At 32.8% G+C, this 22,590-nt stretch overlaps 2 protein-coding genes across 3 annotated transcripts; one reads left to right on the plus strand and one right to left on the minus strand.

Annotated features, from left to right (window-relative positions):
- Positions 1-1,582: 1,582 nt before the first annotated feature.
- Positions 1,583-6,105, minus strand: LOC136975857 (RNA guanine-N7 methyltransferase activating subunit-like). Of its 2 annotated transcripts, none has more exons than XM_067271000.1 (3): positions 6,038-6,105; positions 4,078-4,369; positions 1,583-1,990 (listed from the first exon to the last, which is right to left on the minus strand). In XM_067271000.1, exons 2-3 carry the CDS (start codon positions 4,239-4,241, stop codon positions 1,804-1,806), a joined length of 351 nt encoding a protein of 116 aa, XP_067127101.1. In that variant the 5' UTR covers positions 4,242-4,369; positions 6,038-6,105; the 3' UTR covers positions 1,583-1,803. The 2 variants fall into 2 exon arrangements, with proteins under 2 accessions (XP_067127101.1, XP_067127102.1); XM_067271001.1 differs by having other exon boundaries at positions 6,053-6,090.
- A 171-nt stretch (positions 6,106-6,276) lies between these two features.
- On the plus strand, positions 6,277-21,618 carry TfIIEbeta (transcription factor IIEbeta). Its single transcript, XM_067270993.1, has 8 exons — positions 6,277-6,350; positions 8,628-8,788; positions 8,909-8,988; positions 14,812-14,919; positions 16,565-16,750; positions 16,870-16,966; positions 21,269-21,384; positions 21,459-21,618. Exons 2-8 carry the CDS (start codon positions 8,644-8,646, stop codon positions 21,561-21,563), a joined length of 837 nt encoding a protein of 278 aa, XP_067127094.1. The 5' UTR covers positions 6,277-6,350; positions 8,628-8,643; the 3' UTR covers positions 21,564-21,618.
- The last annotated feature ends 972 nt before the right edge of the window (positions 21,619-22,590 follow it).

A 22,590-nucleotide genomic window follows, 5' to 3' on the forward strand; every position in this document is an offset into this window, starting at 1 on the left:
CAAAATTTAGAGTTAACGGCAGGAGAACCGACCGACACTTTCGTTTAGACGTAAATTTAGGATAATCTTATTTACAGAAACATACAGTATAATATCTGTGATACATAAATTGTTGCTAAAATACTTTTTATAAATATATTTAAGTTGTTTTTTTGTCCTGTTAAACATTGTGAAATGTATTCTAAACTAGTTTTGTAAGTGTGGCAAAATTCTCAAACTTACACTACAAAATATAATTGGATTTATAAAGCTTTGTTTTCTGTTTAATTGTTAATGTCATGTGATACAAAGCTGTAATTATTAATAAAATATAAATTATTATGATTGTCATTGAATTGAATTACAGTTGTCATTCTCTTGTCTGAAATAAACACCTAATTATTTGTTTTGCAGACTAAATTTTATTCAAAATTACTTTGTCTGCGAATTTATTATAAATTTGTAGACAATGTGTAAAGTAATTTCGACGAGCTGTTTGGTAATTAATAGATAAAATATGACTTTGCCAATAAGCCATTGCATGGAAACTCTTCCAGATGTTTGTGAAACAATAGTCCTTCAGACATACCAAGCAATAGGAACGAGCGAGTGAGATTCTAGAACGGGTCGACAGTGTTGTGCTGGGTGCCGACATGATTCTACCAATTTCGTTATATAATATCAAAATTGGTCCGGTTATAATGGACCTCCAAAATTGACATTGAATAGAAAATTAAAAATTTAATCTAATTTTTACTACGAGTGCCACCGAAAATCATCCCGTGTGCCAACCGTTCTAGAGTAGAGTATCAAATTCGAACTGCTTCTCTCCGGAGTTGAACATACTAAGACCTTTTTGTGGTGGGCCACATAGCCCGAATGCACCGAGTTAAGATAGTCATCCGGGATCTAAACTTTCTCTCGTCGGCTCCCGACAGGCAAGCGTGACCCTAAGGTGCTCTAATTTTCTAAACTTTTGGGAAAAGCATCACATAGAACAAACATTGGCAGAATAAATGGTTTATTAACCTTTATAAACCTTTTAAGTGTCAGGAATCTTAGTAATACCCCTGTGATTATTTGCTTACGGGGCTACCTGGCGCCTTGTTTATTGAGCCAACGTTCCAATCTATTGGTCTTCGGAAGTGATTTTATGACCCACATGTCTAACTGCATTCCTTGTCAAATGTGTTGTGAGGCAGATGGAAGACATATCTTTGTTGTAACTGTTGATTCCACATTTGTAATTGAAACAAGATTACTGCACTTTGTTTCCTAACTTTCAGTGTTTGTTAAAAGATGTATTTACACTTTAAGGAAATAGCAGTGGCTAAATTTTGAAGTGGAATTTTTCTGAAAAACCAAATCTGCATACTCTGGATGGTATATATACCAAATTTTGGTCAAGATTTGCCCAATAGTTTTCTGCAGAGAGTACTGAACATCCGTTCTTTAATTACAATCACCTTGTATGCTTACAATTAAAAATGGAATAACTTTACTGAAAAGATTACATTTGGTAAGCTGAGATTCAAAGCATTTTAGCATTCTGATTACAAAATTGTGCTGTATTTTAATTTAATTCGATGTTATGACACCAAAATTATATATAAAAAATATTTTTATTCTCTGTAATTTGAAAAGCACAATATTTGGGTGCTCTACAAAAGAATGATAAACGTCACGCAATTTCGAGACCACAACTGTCAATTTTAATGATAAAATGTTTAGATGTTCTTCTGTTAAGAGGGCACAGGTTTCCCTTTGCCATTACAGAAATTTACTTAAATAAGGAGTGATTATATTGTTTTAAATGTACCAGTTCTATCTGTTGTCTCTGGAGGAGTGGCCGTAGGAATGTCTTCTCCTGTCGGGACTGTCGTCTCTATAGCGGTAATCTCTTCTATCCCAGCTATCTCTTCTGTCGTCGCGATAGAAGTCTCTGTTTCCGTCTCTGTACGGACGATTTCCTCCGTACCTGCGATCCTGTCTTCTATTGTATCCGTCGTTCCTATAGACACGACATCAAAATTATGAAACATATTGAAATACCTGTAGAAAACAAACTGTTAGCACAATACAACAGCACGATATTCAGCTCTACGACTCTACTTAATATGCACATTATAAATAAATAAATTGGACTAGAGGTTATGCCACCCTCTAATACGAAATTAATAAATTTACATTGCCTCTTAAATAAATGCAGCCTAAGAGGGAAAAACATTGCAAAAGAGAATTTTTGGATCAGAATTTGCACTCGAGGTGTAGTTTACACAAGAGGGAAACAGTTCTTGCATGTAACACATGATAAATGAACTTTGCACCAGTTTCCCAGGTCCTTGAGTCTGTTGAACTTTCTCTAGTATTTTTCTCTCCTTTCCTGAGTTAGTGCATGTGCAGTAATTCAACAGGCTCACTTCCGTGCCAAAGATGACAACAGACGTGTAAAATTCATTAGACTTTTCTTTCTCGCCTTTGTACAAACACAACTAGAAAGAAAACGAGGAGAATACTCCGATAGGAGGGGAACCAAGGTCATGTATCTGTTTTTCTCTCCCATTTGCATAAATACAACCTTATAATTTATTTCTCTAACAAGTGGTCCATATAATTATGCTACCTGGACCAGTTAATTTTTAGTATATGCCTTCATGAGAAACAGGAGGTTCAGGTTAGAGTCCTGCTTTGTATCAATCATTTCCTGCAGAATAAATTAATCAGTTTAATACAAGATGCTACCCACTACTGCCTACCTTTGGTTAGTTAATTACACGTGTAATTTTAGGTTCTAGCCCGATAATGAAATAACATACTCCGTAGTTAACCTGGTTCTATGCAATATTACGTGTGTAATTTTAAACCACAGTGAACTTGCATTAATACGAATTGATAGGGAAACGGTTAATATGAATTTTTGATAAAGCAAACTAATGATTTTCAGGACTATAATTTTAGGATTTAAGACTTAACAGGCAATCAGACACTCTAACATTCTAAATGATTCTGAAACCAAACAAAACTAAGTAGAGTGGTTAAAGATTTACAGTGATGCTCAGCCATCCTTCATTTATGGAATCGTCATTTTTGTCGAGGACGGTCTCGACGTTATTGTGCAGAGTGTGACGTACGGATCTGATACGTTAATGGCAACACGTGTAGCCTAAACGTAGCCAAGGCACAATTCCTTATTTTTGGCACCAAAAGAGTAAAGAAAGAGCCAAACCTGGCATCACCATATTCACTCCCAATATGCATAGTACTGCATCCATTTAAAGGAATGGACATTTTTAAACTTTAACACCTATTTTCTGAGCACAAATGGTCTGCTAAAACCTGATTTTTGAATTGCTCTATGATCAGAGATCAAACCCATCTTTGTTTACTAATGAAACATTTATTACTAATATATACAGGCTGGCTATAATTAAAGTTTCCCTATTCGGTGCACTCTGATGCTGAAATTTGCATACAAATATGCAAAGCATGGAAAAAGGATTTTGCAAAAAGAAAAACAAATTTAGTTCAAAAACTTCCACTTTTGCTGCTTCAGAAGAAGATACTTAAGCAAAACACAGTAAATAATGAAGATCAACCTTAAAGTGACATTTTACTTCTATTATTTTAAACATTACGAATAAAGTTGGCTGTTCGTAGTCTTCAAATTCTATACCCGAACAACGGGGAACACATTGAGCAACGTTCTTTACATCTTACGTCTCTTGTGGAACAAATAAATGCATTTTTGTTGTTTTGTTCTTTGCATATTCCTGTAAAGTGCCTCTAACAGAAGTTTTTGAATTAATTTTTTTTCTTTGCACAATTTTTCCCCATCTTTTGCATAGTCTGTATGCAAATTTTGGTGACAATTTGCTTATTGATTACAGATACAGAGTATTCTGAATAAGGAATGTTTAATTATGACTCACTTAGAGAAGCGTGTGTTATCTTGTACCACAAAACTGTCTGTTCAGTTAGAAAAGACCTACAGAACAAAACTGAATGACAATAAGACAAACACAGAAACAAAAATAAAACTTGATGTATCGTGCTATAAGGTTTTATCTTGCCACATAAAAGATTGAAATTACGAATTACCTGGATCGTTTAAACTGTTCCCAAGGATAGACGACCGGTGGAGGAGGAAGGGGAGTCTCTTTCAGTTTGACGAACTCCGCATCTCTTTCGGTGTATCTGTCTTTGAACATTCCTTCATACAGAGGCAACTGGGAGGGCTTTTGGCTTTCTTCTTGATCTCCCATTCTTTACTTTTTATCTTTCAAATTAACTAAAAATCCAAAACCTTTGGTGCATGAATTTTCAAATCCAATTTTTCCTCCGTGTAACTTACTTTCAATTTATGATTATTTAATAAATGTCAGCTTCCAATCTAGTTTAAATAATAAAATTTTTAAATATTAAATTCAGTTTTAATATATCTGATTATAATAATCTGTAATGTGTTATGAATTCATTATACATATATTATCACCAATAACAATACATCAAATGCACACGCAGTACACACTATATAGGGTACTAAAAACATCTTCCAGCATTTATATGGTAGATAGTACACATGGTAACTCAAATTACTCAACTGTTTCCAAAATATTAGTATCGCGAGCGATTTGCTATTGCATGTGACTATGGGATGTGAAAAGAAGATAATCAACGGTGTTCCACACATCCTCCTTACGTCGTCATCTTAGAGTTGCAAACCGTCCCAAAAATTCTGGGTCTTTTGTAGATTATTTATCCAAAATGGTGAGTTTTAAACTGAGTTTACGAGGCTACAAGAACTTTATCCCGTGTTTTGATTACAGCAAACAATAATAATCTATTAATTTTAACTTTGGTAAAATGTGCTTTATACAGATAAAGTATTAGCCGGTTAATCTTAGTTTTATCTGATTCGCAAGCTTTAGCCGTAACGTATACAACAGATAGTGTAGTGTAACGGTAGTGCCGTTAATCAAATTTAAACCTTCTTAACTTAGTTAATTTCCTTTGGGTGCATTTGTATTGTAGATTAAAAATAGTACACTATCAGCTATCGTGTTAAATGAGTGGACTGAGATACATCAATACATTCGACTACATGCAACCGGTGACACGTATATAAACAGATGTATGATGCCGAAATATAATACTCGAGCTAACATAACGTTAGCCGGCAGGCCGCAGATTTTCACGCCGCCACGATACACACGGTGGCAATTGACTGTCGATTGAATTTACAGTAATTCCAGAATTTATCTACAATTTTTTACAGAAAGCATCAAACGATGCAGCTGGCTACAATTTCACCCGCAATAAAATTAATACGACCAAAAACCGGGAAAAGAGCCATCTGCTAATTACGCATACAGTTTAACAGGGGTAGGGCACAACAAAAATTCCATCAAACACAATGGGGGAGAGGCATGCTTTTTTAGTGTTAGTTGTATACAAATTTATCTCTTCACTACGTATTTCAATCCAATTCAGTTAATGTTACCCAAGGTATACAAAATGGCAGCTCGTCTCCGATTCCAGAAATCAGAAGACTGAACAGTGAGGACGCACGTTCTAACCTAACCTATTCTAATAAATTACCATAATAATTAGCAACCAAATTATTAGAATAGGTTAGGTTAAGTTAGGTTGTGCATCCCCACTGTTCCCTGTCTTCTGATTGCTGGAATCGGAGACGAGGACGAGCCGCCATTTTGTATACCAAGGGTAACATTAAACACTAATTCGTTACATTTTATTGATCTTCGGTCTGTGACGTACGAGTAATCAGAAATCAATATGAATATATTGAATAAACTCATATTGACTTTTCAATAGTAACATTCTACATGCAGTTTTTAAAGTGGGTATATTTAATACAGAATTTGAGCATTTTCTACCAATTAAGTGCTTCGGAGAAGCAGTAATTTAGGGATCGTCCAACGTAAACCAATCATTTTCACGGCTAATTTAACCATCGATTGATCATTTCGTCTTCATAAATAAGTTACAAGACGATTATAAATCATTTAATTATGCGAATTAGTTATAAAACGAATACCTAAAAATTCCTTACACGAACATACACCTCTTCTCCGCTGTTCCGCCATTTACGACGCTTTGTTCTCCGTCTACAGCGCCACTTCTCGCCATTAAAAAAGAAATATAATAATAATAATTATTGACTAAACAAAAATATAACAATTTCTATTTATATTATTTAAACAAAATGTATTCTAATTAAAACCGTGAAGAGAATAAATCTTTCTCTTTCCTTTTAATTAATTACAAGAATTTTATTTTGCCACGCGAGACCAGGTGGCGCTGTATTTCCTGTTTCCGTTCAGCAGTCGGAGTTCGTTTGGTTTCCTCAGGTCTGTCGAATATTTTGTTTTATTTACATTTATATAAAGGATTTTATTGCTTTGATAACCTCGCATTCAGCTTGGTCTATATAAAATGTTTTTTTAGACAAATAGAGAAGATTTATTTTTAAACTTAAATGTCATTTGGTCTTGATGAGATGCGAACTGAACGAGGAATTTGCGGGGGCACCCCCAGAGTTGTAGACCCCCCTCTCCTTATGCAACAGTCTCAATTGGTAATATTACAGTTGTAAATGACAGGTTTGGCCCCCCAAATCTTATAGCCCCCTCTTGACCACAAAAAAGAACCATACTTCTATTTGTCACACTTGGCAAGATATTATCTTGTGCCCACCCTTAGGTTGACACCAGTCAGCCTGAGCTGGAAGGGTCTATGTCAGGTGAAAGGGATGGAAGAAATGTGTGGTAGTTGATGCATTGATCACGGTATTAAACTTTATAAAAAAATGTGGTAAAAGTCCATTCTTTATACGTGGGGCATCCTTTCTCTTAAGACATTTCCTAAACACAGAAATTTTTTGGGGTGGTGTGTATAATAAGAGCTATAAGCGAAAATTCATCTGATTACTTACTGACTGTACGGTGGAAGCTGCCATTGCTTAACTTTGTTGGTGTTGTGGAGTAGCACGTTGGACGGTGGACATGTATGAAGTGTTTTGTGTGACATTTCTCGATGCCGTCCAGTCGCGTGACTACTGTCTAGTCTCGGCCATGCCTCGCATCTCTGACATGTTTATGATAACTTATTCTTCTTACAGAAGAATTTGCCGAGGTTTGGAGACATCGTTAATAGAAATATTAAAACATCATTCCATTTTAAATATGAATTAAAATCAACATATAACAATGTGTGATAATTCGATAAATAACTAATAATTCTACTCTGCTTTTAAATGGCCTTATCTCTTTCGTGTCTTAAGCAAAATTGAGTTATATTTATTTAAATCATGAACATAGATATCTTATGTTGCATCTGACCAATATTTATCATTATAGTATATATAATGATACAATTATTGTCGTTAGGGAGCAGTTTTACCTTTGTGATGAGACGGTAGTCACGTGACTGGATGGCAACGAGAAATGTCACGTGACATGCTTCGTACACGTCCGTTGCTCAACAACGAAAACAAGCTTAAGCAATGGAGTCTCAGACAGGGCACAATGCCGCAATGTGCATTAATTCATAATGCCCGTCTACTTTTTTAATCAACAATACACTGTAGAGGGATTGAAACGTGTCATTATTGCCATCACCAATGTCAATTACTCAATAGAAAAATTTAAATATCTGAACTAAAAACTTTTATGCTCTCTCCTTCTTGTTACCAGTATATGTAAAAAGAGGCAAATGGATTGACTGAGAATAGCAATTACTTACTGGGCAATGTACCTTTACTAATTACATGCTTGTTAAAGTTTGTACAATTATATCTCCCTATAAGTCCACAATCTAATATGTGGAGACTACCGAGTAATAATAGTGATCCTTACGTGGCACTATACTGGTTGGCATATACAAGATTTCACTCAAGCACAGTGCCTTGGGGTTCTAGCATACTTTGTAGTGTTGTCGATTATCGGAACATTATCTCATTATCTCAAAGAACACAAAAGAGAGATATTACAAGCAATCCACCAAAATTTCTGTATCGACTACTTCTTTTGTTATTTTGATTGCTGGTCTAATGTATTAATCTACAGTTTCTTGCAACGCAGTAAAGTATCACAAAATATTAAATGAAAAAGGATACAAGATTTGGACGGTATGGAGGAGACTCGTTAAAAGCTTCTTCCTTACTTTACTGTGTTGTAAGAAACTGTAGATTAGTACAGGTATACTTCGCCTTATGTCGGTAATTGGTTCCAGGAGAGGCAACGTAAGTTGAATTTACACGTGTAGTTACGATGAAACTACGGTGGAAAATGCCAATAACGAGCACTTAAAGACCGCTAAATAAGACGACAACACAGAAAGACAGATGTTTTCGTGTTTCGTTCTCTAGGATTTACAATATGTTAATATGTAAATGTTTTTTAAAATATTAAAAATAAACTACACCATTGAAAGTTTTCAATAATAGATTTGTAATACTGCAGATTATAAATAACAGATGTGAATTAAAATGGAAGTACCACAATACTCAGAACGCAACATGATATAATATACTTTAAATTTGATTTAATGATATGCAATAGAAACAAAGGGAGAGAAACATAGATTTTTGTTGTTGAGAATTATTTAAAATAAAATTTTTGTTACAGAGATTTGAAAATAAAGATGGATCCAGCACTTTTAAAGGAAAGGGAAGCATTTAAACGAAGAGCTCTTGCCACGCCCGTCATCGAGAATCGGAAAAAAGACACCGGCTCAAATGATGCACCTTCAAAAAAGAAACAGAAATCTAATTCTTCAAAACCCAAAGGTTTGATGTTTTTAATTTATTTAATATATATTATTTAACTTGAATTTAAAATTATTTTTAATATAGAGCATGTATATAAAACATTATTTTTTATATTATATAATTTTCTTTGTTTTACAGATATGTATAGCTATAAGAATATGACATTATCTTCGCAATATAATTTTAGTGTTTTGGCTAAAATAGTTAAGCACATGAAGGTAAGAAACCTTTTATGCATTATATATTTATGTTATATTACATTATATTAATATATATTATGAAGAAAGTACAGAAAACCAGAAATAATTCCATTAAACGAAATTTAAAATGCTTCTGATGGTACAATGAATATAAGTTAATTGAAACATTGGTCTTTATCCGATACCAGTATGTTTCTCCTTAACAATTTTTGACCATCCGATAACAGTTTGTCTGACTGAGCGACTTTTCTATATTCTTAATTTAATTATATTTATGATCACTGATAAACTTGAAACTTGAAAAGTTGCTCTAGAATCAGAACTGTATTTATCAAATGTTTGATAAATATAGAAGATACCTTACAATCGAATGGCTTGGCTGCGAAAGGTGATAAGCCACGCAAAGAAGAATTTAAGAAATATCACATTTAAATCTTTAAACAAATCCTTAAATCAATATGTTTAAAGATTTAAGTATGATATTTTTTAAATTGTTTGTGGGGCTTATCACCTTTCGCACCCGAGTCATTTAATTATATATAATAATAATAATAATAATCCAAAATTTATTCGTAATAAGGCAGGAGCCAGTTACAAAGGATGTTTTGACAACAATTCTTGTTATTAATACTAAAAAATACTCCAATAATACAAATCAAACCAAGCATTATACAGCACATTGGTTGCCGATTGTAAGTATTTAATACCATCAATTTAAAGACCTTCCAACTCATACTGCAACTTGTAACTTTCTTCACACACTTGGTTCTTAAACATAAAATAGCATTAATTAATGCTACTTATGTCTTTAATGAATTGTTACGTTAAAAAATTTGTGAGCATATTTATATAATCTATAAATTATGTCTATCTTGGCTGAATGGAATATTTCATACATTGCTCTTTCATCAGTGCACCTTGTTAACATATGCAAGTCAAGATTATGTGCTAGTTTCTTTGCATCTTTACAGCCACAAAACATATGAAATTTTGAAATTATTGTATGACATCTAGGGCAGATACTCTTGGAAAACTCAATGAAATTATTATTGATTAATATTAATTCCTTATTTATTCTAAGTTGTATGAAAAATCTTTTGACATTAAACGCCAGGTTAGTTAACATATAGTTATTAATAAATGGATACTCAAGAATTACGTTATACCAATTAGTTTTCTCTCTTATAAATATATCTTCTATGTCTTGTGATAAAGAGATTTCGAGCACGTTTTGTATCAACATTTGGAAATGTTGTTCACTTATTTCAGGTAAATCTAGGAATATTGTAACAGAATATCCAAAGCGCTTTAAAATTTGTGCAATTTGTGACACCCAGTTTGTGCTTTGTCCTTTAATCAAAGACTTTCGATACAATTGGTATAATAATACAGTGGAAAGATTGCGGGCATCTCTTATTTTAAATAAAAATTTCATGTATCTTCTTATTAAGGTAGCACTCAACTTAAACCTACTTAATTCCAATCTTAACGCGCTACCTGGTGTGTTGTAATCCAACAAAAAAATCTTGCGTATAAACCTGTTTTGGATCACTTCTAGTTTTTGAAAGTTCGTAAGGCTCCAAATTGGGGCCGCATAGCCAATAAAATTCATTATAATAGAGTTAAACAGCCTAAAATGAACTTGGATGTTCTTTATCTTTGCTCTGTAAAACAATCTAATCATATTATTTATTAAAGTATTTGCTTCAGCGATGACTTTTTTATACTGTTTGTTGAAGGACAAACTGGGTGACAAGATGATACCTAAAAATTTTATTTCCTGAACTACTTCCAGTTCTTCATTATTAATAAAAAACGACATATACTTTTTTGGTAGGTTAGCACCATTCCTGAATATCATGACTTTGGATTTTTTTGGGTTTATTTTTAATTTCAAGCCATCTAAATAATTTGTCACTAGTTGAATTTTCCTACGCAAGGCCGCGGCAGTTGGGGCAATGATGACTATATCGTCCGCGTAAGATAACGAATGAACAACTTGTTCTCCTATTATAAACCCATCATCTTCGTTCTCAAAACAATTATTTAAATCAAACGTAAAAAAATTAAACAAATAAGGAGACCAGGGGTCTCCTTGCAATAACCCTCTGGCTGAGTCAAACGATGGCCACTGTATATTGTTCTGTTTGACTATTGTTTTGTACCTACCGAACAACAATCCGACAATTTCTGTTAGTCGTTCACTTGCATGATAATATGTCATTTTCGATTGTAAGCCGGTGATGCTCACCGAATCGTATGCCTTTTCCAGGTCCACGAAAAGTGCAAAGACCTTTCGTCTTTTCTTCATTAGCTGTAACTGTACAATTGCTATCAGAATAAAGATGGCCAGCTGAGTACCTCCATTTTTAATATACGCATATTGAGTTTCATTCTTATAGTTGTTTTCATCTATCCACTTGTTAAACTTCAACATTAGAACGGCCGTAAAAACTTTACGCAGCCCTGACAACAGAGCAATTGGGCGGTAATTAATTGGGTCTTTTCTGTCACTATGTTTAAATATCATAGCAAATGTTACTTCGTTCCATGAGACTGGTATCACTCCTCGGGTGTAAAACCCGTTGAATTGTCGAGTTAAAAACCTAACCATCTCAATTGGAAAGTTTTTAATTATATAATTAGAAATTAAATCAGACCCAGGAGCTGAATTTTCTTTTAACTTCCCAATGCAGTACTGTATTTCTTCTACTGTAATCACTTCCTCAAAATCAGTACCTTGAAATGATCTAGTTATTTCCTTCTTTGCACTATTTTTACTTTTATACACTTCTGAAAAAGTGCTGAAATGGCGAAGCCAATCACTGTAGGACACTTGAATAGAATCTTTGTGTTTTGACTTAAAACCTCGAAAGCCATTAACTATCGACCAAAACGACGCTGTGTCTCTGGTCGCAATCAACTTATCACTTATTTCTGAATAATACCTTTTCTTTTTTGCCTTCACAAGATTGTTATATGCTTTCTTACTGTTTAAATACTTTTTCAATGCTTCTTCCGTATTTGCTTTTCTAAATTTTTGTAAATTTTTTTGTTTTCTAATTTTAAAAGAATAGCACTTATTGTCAAACCACTTGTTTTTATATTTGGCTGCGTTATTACCTGAGCTTTTCTTAAACCGATAAGAGTCTAATATTGCCATTAACAGATTGTAATTTCCAATCGGATCATTTTCTCTTTCATGAAGTAGTACATCATTAATATTTTTCATAATTTCATTGCAAAATTTGACTTTGTTGATCGACAATTTTATTCCTTCATTAGCGTTACTAGCTTGGGAAGCTCTGCACCCCCCGTTTCGATCTTCTATGGTCCCACTTACCTCCAACCGGACCGGGAAGTGATCAGAATCGTCTTTGTCTAATACAGACAGTGCATTGCACTGTTCTATCAAAAACTCTGAGCATATGATGTAGTCGACAATTGATTTTCCCATTGGCGAGACGAAGGAGAACTCGGCAGGAATATCGCCCATAAGCCTCCCATTTAATATAAAAAACTCGTTTACTTGAGCAAAATCCAAAAGGATTCGACCATCAGCATTAACAGTCTTATCCTTGGATATTCTTTTGTTATTAATATTATTTCTTTTGATACTTTTTGTATCCATTAACTCACCTATACGGGCATTGAAGTCACCTCCAATCAACCATAAATTGACAACATTAGACCACTGATCAATAGTTTTTTGGACTTCATTTAATATTAACTTTTTATCTGAAGATGGTGCCAGATAAATTAACACAATTCCCACAAGCGACTCTTCCCAGCATATACTGATATTATGTTCAAGCTCAATTACAACAAAAATAAACTTGTCTGTGATACAATATTTAAATAGCTTACCAAAATACTTCTTAATTAACAACAATAATCCACCCGCTGGACGGCCTGTTCTACACTTCCTCTGAGCTCCGCTGAACAACACCATGTTTTCACGTTTTAACGTCTCCTCATCTTCTTTACTTAGGTTGACTATCCAGGTTTCGGTGAAGCCACATATCGTTTGAATTTTTATATACTCTTTCACTGATTTTCTATGCATTTTCCCCCGGAGACCTTGTATATTCCAAAAACCAATAAGTAATTTATTTCTAACATTATTAGTGTATCTTATAAATGTAAGATTATTATTATTAACGTCATTGACTTTATCGGCCAAATTTATGGTAGAATTTTGAACCAACTGTAAATTATTAACAATAGAATCAGGATTAGATATATTACACCTTAATTTTTCTTCCTGCCCTATCTCCGCAGTCCAGCATCTCCTAAAAAAAGATTTAATTGGATGATCTTATCTGAGGCAATATCATACGTATAAACTAAGTTATCTTTTATATAATAATCATCTCGTACTATTATTTTTTCATTATTTGACTTTTCTAATTTAATTCTGGCCTGTAAATGTTTTTTTCTTATCCTCGATCTTCTACACAAATCGGCCGTGAAAATTATTTTTTTCTCATTTAATTATATATATAGAAAGTACCCTTTCTCCATTTCAAAATTATTATTACTCCAAGGTATTTTATGTCTAAAAAATATTTTCCAGTCTAGTTTTGATTTCCATTGAGCAAGGTCCATTTGCCTCTAGATCCACTAATTTGAAGTTATGTCATTGACCAGATGAAGAAAAATCTATTCGTATGACGCCAATTATTTATAAAACTGAAATACAGGTACTCTTCACTTTACGACCGAGTTCCGTTCCGACGACTACGTCGTTAAGCGAGGAACTTGCACCGGGAATATAGGATCATTGTAAAATTATACAAATTATGCAACAAACTTCAAATTTATTCATAAAAAGACTATTATAGTACACTTAGTGCGCGTTTTACCATATGCCACTGACCGACACTCAAGCCGAGAAAGGGGATTCCCCGAATTGCAAGTCGAAACTCAATTTGTCGTAAGTGCGAGTGGTCGTTAAACAGATAGGTCGTAAAGTGATGAGTACCTGTAATTGCAAAATTATGGACATTTGCAGATATTTGTATTAAAGAGCTTGATACTGATTCTGTTAATACTATAAAATAAAATAAAATGCCAAATAAATAAATAAATAAGAAGGGAATGTGGACCTATACAAGCCACTGCAGTGAGACCGAGACACTATTCGTGAGACAGAAATGAGATCGGGACGTTACAACAATCTTATGATCATTGCAACACAATATTCTATGACGGCCGTTACCAACGGATGGTCCGTGGAGAAATTTGGACATTGATCAAGTTGAGGTTATGCAAAATGCTTGGTTGCTTTTTCTCACTTATTGGCACTTTTTTTTTATTCGAATTTAAAACTAAATACGAGATGCCTGTTATCACTAATGTCAATAAATCAATAAATAATGTTGCGAATGCAATTGTAATCCTTTGTGGGAAAGAGCCAAGAATTCACAAACTTATTTCATGTAAGTAGCAACAAACTTTACACTAATTTGTTATAATTAAACAAGTTAATTTTATATTAATAATGTAAAATGGAACTTTTGTGATCATTACTCTACAAATGTTTGTATCACTTAAATTAATTCAAATTAAATTAATTCATCACTTAAATTAATTAAATTAATTCGTGAATTAATTAGTATAATTAGTGAGAAAATAGTAGTCTGCAGGATTCAAAATTGTTAGTTTAGTGGTCCACGAGGTCAGAAAGGTAGGCAATCGCTGTTCTACGAGACAACAAAGGTTAAACTTTGATACTTTGTATGGTTTAAAATACTTTATTTTTTGAGATTTGAACGCTTCGAATAAAGTATTCAATATTTTTGTTTTTTAATATAATATATTTTTTCAATAATTTTACAGCAAAGACATTTAGACGGAGATACGCACGCTTTATCTTTAGAAGAGATTTTGGACGAAACAAATCAGTTAAATATTGGAAGCAGACAACGTCATTGGCTCATGACTGAGGTAATAAAAGTTTTGTTCAAATTTTCCATATTCATTGTTTATTATAAAGCTTTCTTAAGTAAAATGGTACTTAAATGTACAATCTTTCTGCTAGATTCTATTAGCTTTGCTTTTGTGAATATATAAGAGAGCTAAATTAGTATTTATCCGAATTTCATATTTTGCCAGCTGTGACTGACAAAGTATGAAATTCGGACGTATAGAATGTCTGGGTTATGTATAAAACGAAAAGTTTGTTTTTACTTTGGCTAGACATTCCTTAAAATGTCTATAAATTCTATAGAAAATCCTGGAATTCTTTAGGTAAAGTATATTGAAGAAAGTGTAAGTATGTAATAATAATTATAAAATTTCGCATGTGCACTTCACAAATTCTTGTCCAGTACCTATTGAGTGCTCAATTGCTGCTGACCCAAAGGATACTTCTTTATCTTCAATATATCATTTAGTATTAAAAGAGTCTATTTACACAGTGTGAACTGTCATCTTGAGTATAGCTGTTTCAGAACACCGTGTTTGGGTTCCCAGTTGATTTTATTAATGGTGTTTAACGAGTTCGAACACCATTGATAAAATTCCATCATTTGCAATTTTTGACAATAGCCAAAATGTTGCAAGAATCTCTTCCTTCTTTATGTACTTTTGGGACTGGAGCACAAACTTTAGAATTAATGAGTGGGAAGTTATTTTCATTTTCTTTTACTAAGTTGAGTTTTCCATACATGATTTTCGGCCAAGGCAATAATCCTTCAAACTACAGATTTATTTTTCAAATTCTCGTCCATTATTTGACTGACGCATCTTAGCTCTCTTGGATTTAAGCAAACTGAGGCGCTTCAGTAAGATAATGGAAGAAACACCATAAACTTCATTACGTGATTCCAATAAACTGAACGAGTTAAATTGTTTTGAAATCAGTGGTTTCACTATGATACTACCATCATTTTTGTTGATGGGATTCATGCAGCTATAAGGAAAATTCTGTATTATACCAAGCAGTGTTAGCATACTTAGTCAATAGCTCTTTTGGCATCATATCTCATCCATCACAATCAATGGAAGCACGAATCTCAGAAAGTATATTGAATAACTCATCATCTGAAATGCAGAATTTGACTGCATTGTTGCCTTCTTTCATTAACTTAATCAATTCTTGTCTTTCCTGCACATTATTAAAATATAGTTATTTAAGTAACAAATCGATTAGAAGATGGGAGAAGGTGTGCCGTTCGTTTTACATTTTTCTAGCTGAACGTTTGGCATTCCGTATAAATGTATTTATTTCAGACATTGCCAACTATTTTTAGGCATTCTGTGCAATGCCCGCTTTGCTGGAAACATCTGCATTAGTTAATCATGATCTGCAACCTTATTTTATTTACAGTACACTCAATTCTAAGGTGGTTTTGGGTCAGCACGTCATAATTATTTTTATTATTTAGCAAATATTATAAATTCTATTTACTTTTTTATCAGGTCTACTAGAGAACAATTTGTTACTATCTACTAATTGTTTTAACTTAGTCATATCATGTTTTTTGTCTGTGTCTAGTTAGGACAAAGAGATCGCTCTAAGACTATAATTTGTATATTTATTTATTACTTGTAAGTAAAAATATAAACTTTTTTTTTAATATTTATACAGGCTTTGGCAAACAATCCGAAAATTCAGTGCTTACCGGAGGGAAAATATGCCTTTAAACCGGCATACAACATCAAAGACAGAAAGTCGCTATTAAGATTATTAGATAAACACGACACCAGAGGACTGGGTGGAATTTTATTGGAAGACGTACAAGAATCTGTTTTGCATGCAGACAAAATTATTAAAGTAAGACAATTAAATTATTTAAAATACATTAAATTACAAAATATTTTTCTAATTAAATTCTGAAGCTTTCCTTTTCAACTTGTGAATATAATTTCTTACAAATTTCAACTTTAATTTAGATAATTGGAGATTGTGTGATTACCGTGACAAGACCAATTGACAAGAAGAAGGTTCTGTTTTATAATGACAAAACTTTACATTATACAGTAGACGAAGGTAAATATTATTTATTACAGTCTTCTAATACTGATTTATGACATAATAATTTTCATTTAAAAGATAAAACCTGCTTTGTCTAAGAATATTATTAAGTTATTTAGCATTTTTATGGAACAAATTTCTTCATTTTTAGAGTAATGAAAAATTTATATGATGCAATTATAAAGTCCCTCTGCAGTGGATGGGGGCTTGCTCTAAAAAAATTTTTCAGGCTTTGTATACTCCATCTAGCATATTAAAAATATGCTAGATGGAGTATACAAAGTATTTAATACACAAGGTGGACATATTGCCTATTAATGATAAATAATTTCAATTATTATTTAAATGTTGAAGTGGCTGTATTCATTTTGGGATAAGTATATCAACATTGTTAAAATTCATTTATAGTTTTTTGATTTAATTGTTATGACATCATAACAAATCAATAATCAATTTTATCCTATTCTTTCATAATGTATGATATTTATTTTTTTAATAACATCATTATTTCAAAGTGGCTTTATCGTTTCGGAACATATTACGTGTATAACTCGGCCGGGTGACGTCACCGGAAAGGCAGAATTTTGAAATTTGATCTACGAAGTGCGATACTCGAGGTTAAAGTTTGCCACGCACGGTCTATAGTTTGAGTTTTGGTTGTATGCTGGTTGCACGCATATCAATCGAGTTTACATTGATCTTTACGACGGACATTTCACATGCACGGTGCCGTGACGAAATTAATATTTGAAAATATGCGTATGGGTGTCTTGTGGCCACGTGTGCGTGATTTAATCAATTGCTAAAGTCACAAGCAATCAATTTTCACAAGCAGATATTTAAAATTCCAAACAGTTACATAAAATAGAGAATTTTTGAAGGTTAAATATTTTGAAAATTATAATTTTGTAGTTAGCCAAACATGGTTCCATAGCCACAATACACAATATATATATATATATCTTATATATAAAATATTAAAATGTTTAAATTTATTATTGTACTGTTTATAATTAATTAAAGCTAATTAAACATTAAATTAATTGTATTTGTGATCATCTGTGACTTTTACTTGAATCTACAAGTGAAATTTGTAATTTTTTAGGCTAAATGCAATTAAATAGTATAAAAAATAAATGTAATTGAATTTTTTCATACTCATTCCAAACAAATGTAAAATTTAAATTAAATTATTTTGTTTATGAAATGATCAATTAGTTGATGCAATACACTGGCATGTGAAGGCTATACAACATGTCACAATGAATGACATATTCATTGTGGACAGGAGACATTGTTCTATATTTAGTCTGTCTATTGAAAGAATCAACTTGGGTATTAACCAATGAGCATCTGCTATTGATTGCTTAGTTGTGGCAAGTTATTTCTGGTTTTTTTTGTTTGTTAAACACATCACCGCCATTAAAAATTGATATAAAAGCTTCACGTTCTGGTATTGGAATAAGAGGAAGTTTGCTATAGTGATTGTTAAATGTATGATTGTTTACATTTAATGAATGCTATAAAATATTAACATAATTAATGGAAAAGTCATTCTATCATCTAGTGAGAGAAAATAAAATAAAATTGACAATGTGCCGGCATCATTAAGGGGTGTGCTTAGTCATTTAACTGAAGCGACATCACGTGACATTGCTCTCTAGTTGGTTCTTTCTATAGATAGGGAGAGAGTAGAGATGACTATTTATGATTATGGGGTCTGAATCCTATCCTATAGCCATAAGCTAATGAAATATATTATAAGAAAGACGACCGAATAATCTAGTTGCAAAACAGATGACAGATACGTTGTTTCTATACATGGGATTCATCTAACAGACAGGGTTCTTTGTATAGTATCGATCTCGAGACGGTTAGAGTATCGGCTTCATAGTTTATATCTGGTTAATATGTAGTTTTTCGAGTGACTTTTGCTCGTTGCCATACAAATTATTCAAATATTTTTTGTGTTTTAATATAATAATAGCAAATAGTTGATTGTTTCCTTTTAGAAATAACATTGCCTAATAATAATAATAATAATAATATTTTAAGCTGAGGATGGTCTGATTTTGAATGAAAAGCTTTCTTTTGGTTTCTGATTGGTTTTCTGATATTAGCAACAAATTTATTTATAAAGATTACATAACAAAAGGTTAATAAAATTGCATTAAGCTGTTAGATCCATACCATAAAACCAATAACTTTCTCTGACTCATATTTAATATTAAAATATCATTCCCGATCCTTCATTTATGCTAGTCAACCGTATTGTGAGTCATTCTATAAAATAAAAGATGTTATTGTAGTTGCGAAAGCATAAATACAAGATTGCAGAATGTTATGGGTTATATAATTGGTTAATCATTTCTGATATTACTATAAATAATTGCTGATGTGAATAAAATACATGCTGAAAAAGTTTATTGTGTAAAGTAGACTTTGATTTACAATACATGGAAATTGCTTCTGTAAATCTTCATATAATTTATTATACAAACACAAAATATATACAGGGTCTTCCAGAAAGAATGTTAAAACAATAATTAATATCAACACACTAAAAACCTTTTTTTATATTCCAGTACGAATAGCTTTAGATAAAAACTATCTAAAGCTATTCGTACTGGAATATAAAAAAGGTTTTTAGTGTGTTGACTTATCCTTCCCAGATTGTGTGAGAAGTTGGTTTTAATAATAAATATTGCTACCTTTTTAAATTATCTGAGAATGTTGGCAGTTTTCTAATGTTTTAATGTGCGTTTAAAGTTTTTCGTTTGCCCAATTTCTCAACATGTGCACTTTGTATCGCACGGCACACTTCAGACAGATACTCAAATTCTTTCTATGCTTGCTACAAAATATCCATTGTTGCTACTTCCGTGGCATCCACGATTCTACGGCTTCCGAAGATTACTCGCGTTGCACGTGGATGAGTGACTTTGTGAATTGCAGAACACAAAACAACTCTATTGCAGAGTAACTGTTTTCATTTATCGTGCTTCTTCAAGGCAGCAGACAAGATATTTGAACTCGGACGGTTACTCTCTCGATCTGCGTATGTCACATACTTCTTGGATAATAATTAATAAAACTTAAAATGGTAGCATTTTATTCAGGGTTTTCTGAAATGAAAGTACTATTAAATTTTGCCTGATTATTATTTCTCATAATGTTAAATGCAATCAAGAGGATAAAATTTTCAGGATCTTATTTCTTTAGAATATTTCCATGTTAAACAGTTCAGATTCCACAAGTTTTAAAGTATTATTCATCACTGTAGAAAGATCGAGTTAGGAATGCATCCACAGGAAATGATTTACATTGCAATAAATAATAGAAATTTTTGTATAAGGTTCAGTTGCAGTGGGGAATTGCAACAGTGGAATGTAGAGTTTCACTGGGGCTTCATTAGACACATTCACAACAATATATATAATCACCATGGGAATAGCATAATGTACAAATGATTTGAATCTTTGCTATATAGAATCCTTGCATTAATCTGAAGGGGTGGTAGAGTTGGAGGAATGAACATTTTCTGTTAGTGTAGAATCTGGAGAATAATAATTACTACAGTAGGTGATGTTAGTCAGAAGTGCCATACAACATGCAATTCATTGCTTTGCTAGATAAAAGGGTTGCCTGCCCACAGTTATGGGAGATTCTCAAAGTGGCCACTGTTTTAATACTTGTAAACATAGCTCGAAGCAGTGAAATGACGACAGTCGAACTCTTTCAAAGATGTCGGGAGTACCTCGCGTCCTCTCTGCTGCGCCTAGAATCTGGTTCCCGACACTCCGTGTCATTTGTCGGTACGAATATCCATCGGCTTGGTAGCGTGTAATTCGTCCTGCATGGACAAGTGAAGTACTGAATGTGACGCAAAAACTCCCTACTGGTAACCGACCATATTCTAGCCAACGAAAAGTGTTTGAAGGGTAGTAGAAATGGGCAAAGCAAATAATATTGCACAAGCTTTAGAATTAGTTTGTACATTTAACTTTTCTGTATGTAATAAAGCAACAAATAAGTTTACCATTATCTTCAGTTTATGATATAAATTCCAGTCTAGAAACACAATTCCAAAATTACATATTCAAGTTGGGTTTTATGTCACTTCTATACTTCGTCTGGGGGCAAAGCTGACTTTAAATCACTAAACTCCACTTGTTTCCAGTTTAAGGTATTCATAACAGGGATACATATTATTGAAATGTTTATCAGAGAAAGCAGTTAATATATAAACCTTGTTTATTTCTAGTAGATATAAAATTTTGATATAAGTAACTGATTACATTGTTTTCCGTAAATTAGAATTTCAAAAACTGTGGAGAAGCGTAGCGGTGGACGGAATCGACGACCAGAAAATAGAGGAATATCTTCAGAGGCAAGGAATCACCTCCATGCAAGATTTGGGAATCAAGAAAGTGGTAAGTATTTTTTGGTGCAAACTGTTACTTACCGTTTGGGTAAACCGGACGTAAAGTTGTCGTTGCTTCTTAAGGTGCCTCTGCAAAAGAGAAAGAAGCCGACGAGTAAAAAGCCACGCATGTTCAAGAAACACAACGAACACATGAGTGACATTTTACAAGATTACAGCGAGTCTTAGTAGTGCATTTAAATTTGTATAGTACCTTTATTAAATATTAAATATTATTTTGTAATTAGTAGGTTGTCTATACGCACAAAATATACGACATCATCTAAACTTTAAATTTTCCGTTTTTGGAGTCTGTCGTGGAATTATGTTTTAAGAGCCGTAGGAAGCAGGTTAGCTTATGTGACTATTAATCTTTTTCGTTCCAATACAAAATTATGGTAATTTAAGGGGTAGTACTATCATTTACTATTAAAAAGTATTATATATATGACAGCATATAGAAAATAAAACTTTTAATGACGTATATGAAAAGTTTACAGTCGTCAAATTTGGCAAAGACAGTTCCATTTTCTTTGTTACAAAAAATGCAAGATTCTGCCCGCAATGGCACGCCAGAGTTTCGATCTAGGCGAGAAAGCGTAACTCTTCGAGTTATAAAATTTTCAGAATTTGTTTAACATCTCAGTGTTTAGATATATAAAAGTTCTAAAAATATCCTTTATGTTACACAACACATTACATTACAATGTTAAAAATTAGAAATGGAGTATTGCACTCTAAAAGTCTGTACAAAGTGGGATAAAATTTGGCAAAGAATTAAACACCTTTAATTAAAACGGTGTTTGATCTTCCAGATCTTCGATTTGTATTTATGCTATAGAGTTTTGTGTTGTTTCACAACATTAACAATGGTAAACTATTTCTTCCAAAAAATCCGAATCATCTCTTATCACAGGTCAGTAAATGAAAATAGCTGTCTCGTACTTGGTTTTTCACTCTTCTACAGAAACACAGAAACAAAACGATTTCCTTCTATCTCGCAAATTAGGAGCTATAACATTTCTTGCGCAATTACAATTACTTTCAAAAATACCCCATAATAATTTCACTGGTGTGTGTTTTTAGAGGGCAATAATACACCCTAAATAACCCTATATGGAATTTGGTCTCCTTGCCAAATATTAAATCGATTTGGCATATTTGTAAGGTTGGAGCATACTTAAGGATCACTTGCACGAGCACCTTTCGATTCAAA

The sequence above is a fragment of the Centruroides vittatus genome, unplaced genomic scaffold (genome assembly GCF_030686945.1).
Source record: "Centruroides vittatus isolate TY-2023 unplaced genomic scaffold, ASM3068694v2 contig_390, whole genome shotgun sequence".
Taxonomy (NCBI): domain Eukaryota; kingdom Metazoa; phylum Arthropoda; class Arachnida; order Scorpiones; family Buthidae; genus Centruroides; species Centruroides vittatus.

Excerpts from the sequence above, each read along its gene's own strand:
- LOC136975857 (XM_067271000.1), bottom strand. The coding sequence starts at position 4,241 with ATGGGAGATCAAGAAGAAAGCCAAAAGCCCTCCCAGTTGCCTCTGTAT. Across the intron at positions 1,991-4,077 it reads GAACAGTTTAAACGATCCAG|GAACGACGGATACAATAGAA; the intron begins GTAATTCGTAAT and ends TCGTGTCTATAG.
- TfIIEbeta (XM_067270993.1), top strand. The coding sequence starts at position 8,644 with ATGGATCCAGCACTTTTAAAGGAAAGGGAAGCATTTAAACGAAGAGCT. Across the intron at positions 14,920-16,564 it reads GTCATTGGCTCATGACTGAG|GCTTTGGCAAACAATCCGAA; the intron begins GTAATAAAAGTT and ends ATATTTATACAG. Across the intron at positions 16,751-16,869 it reads ATGCAGACAAAATTATTAAA|ATAATTGGAGATTGTGTGAT; the intron begins GTAAGACAATTA and ends ACTTTAATTTAG.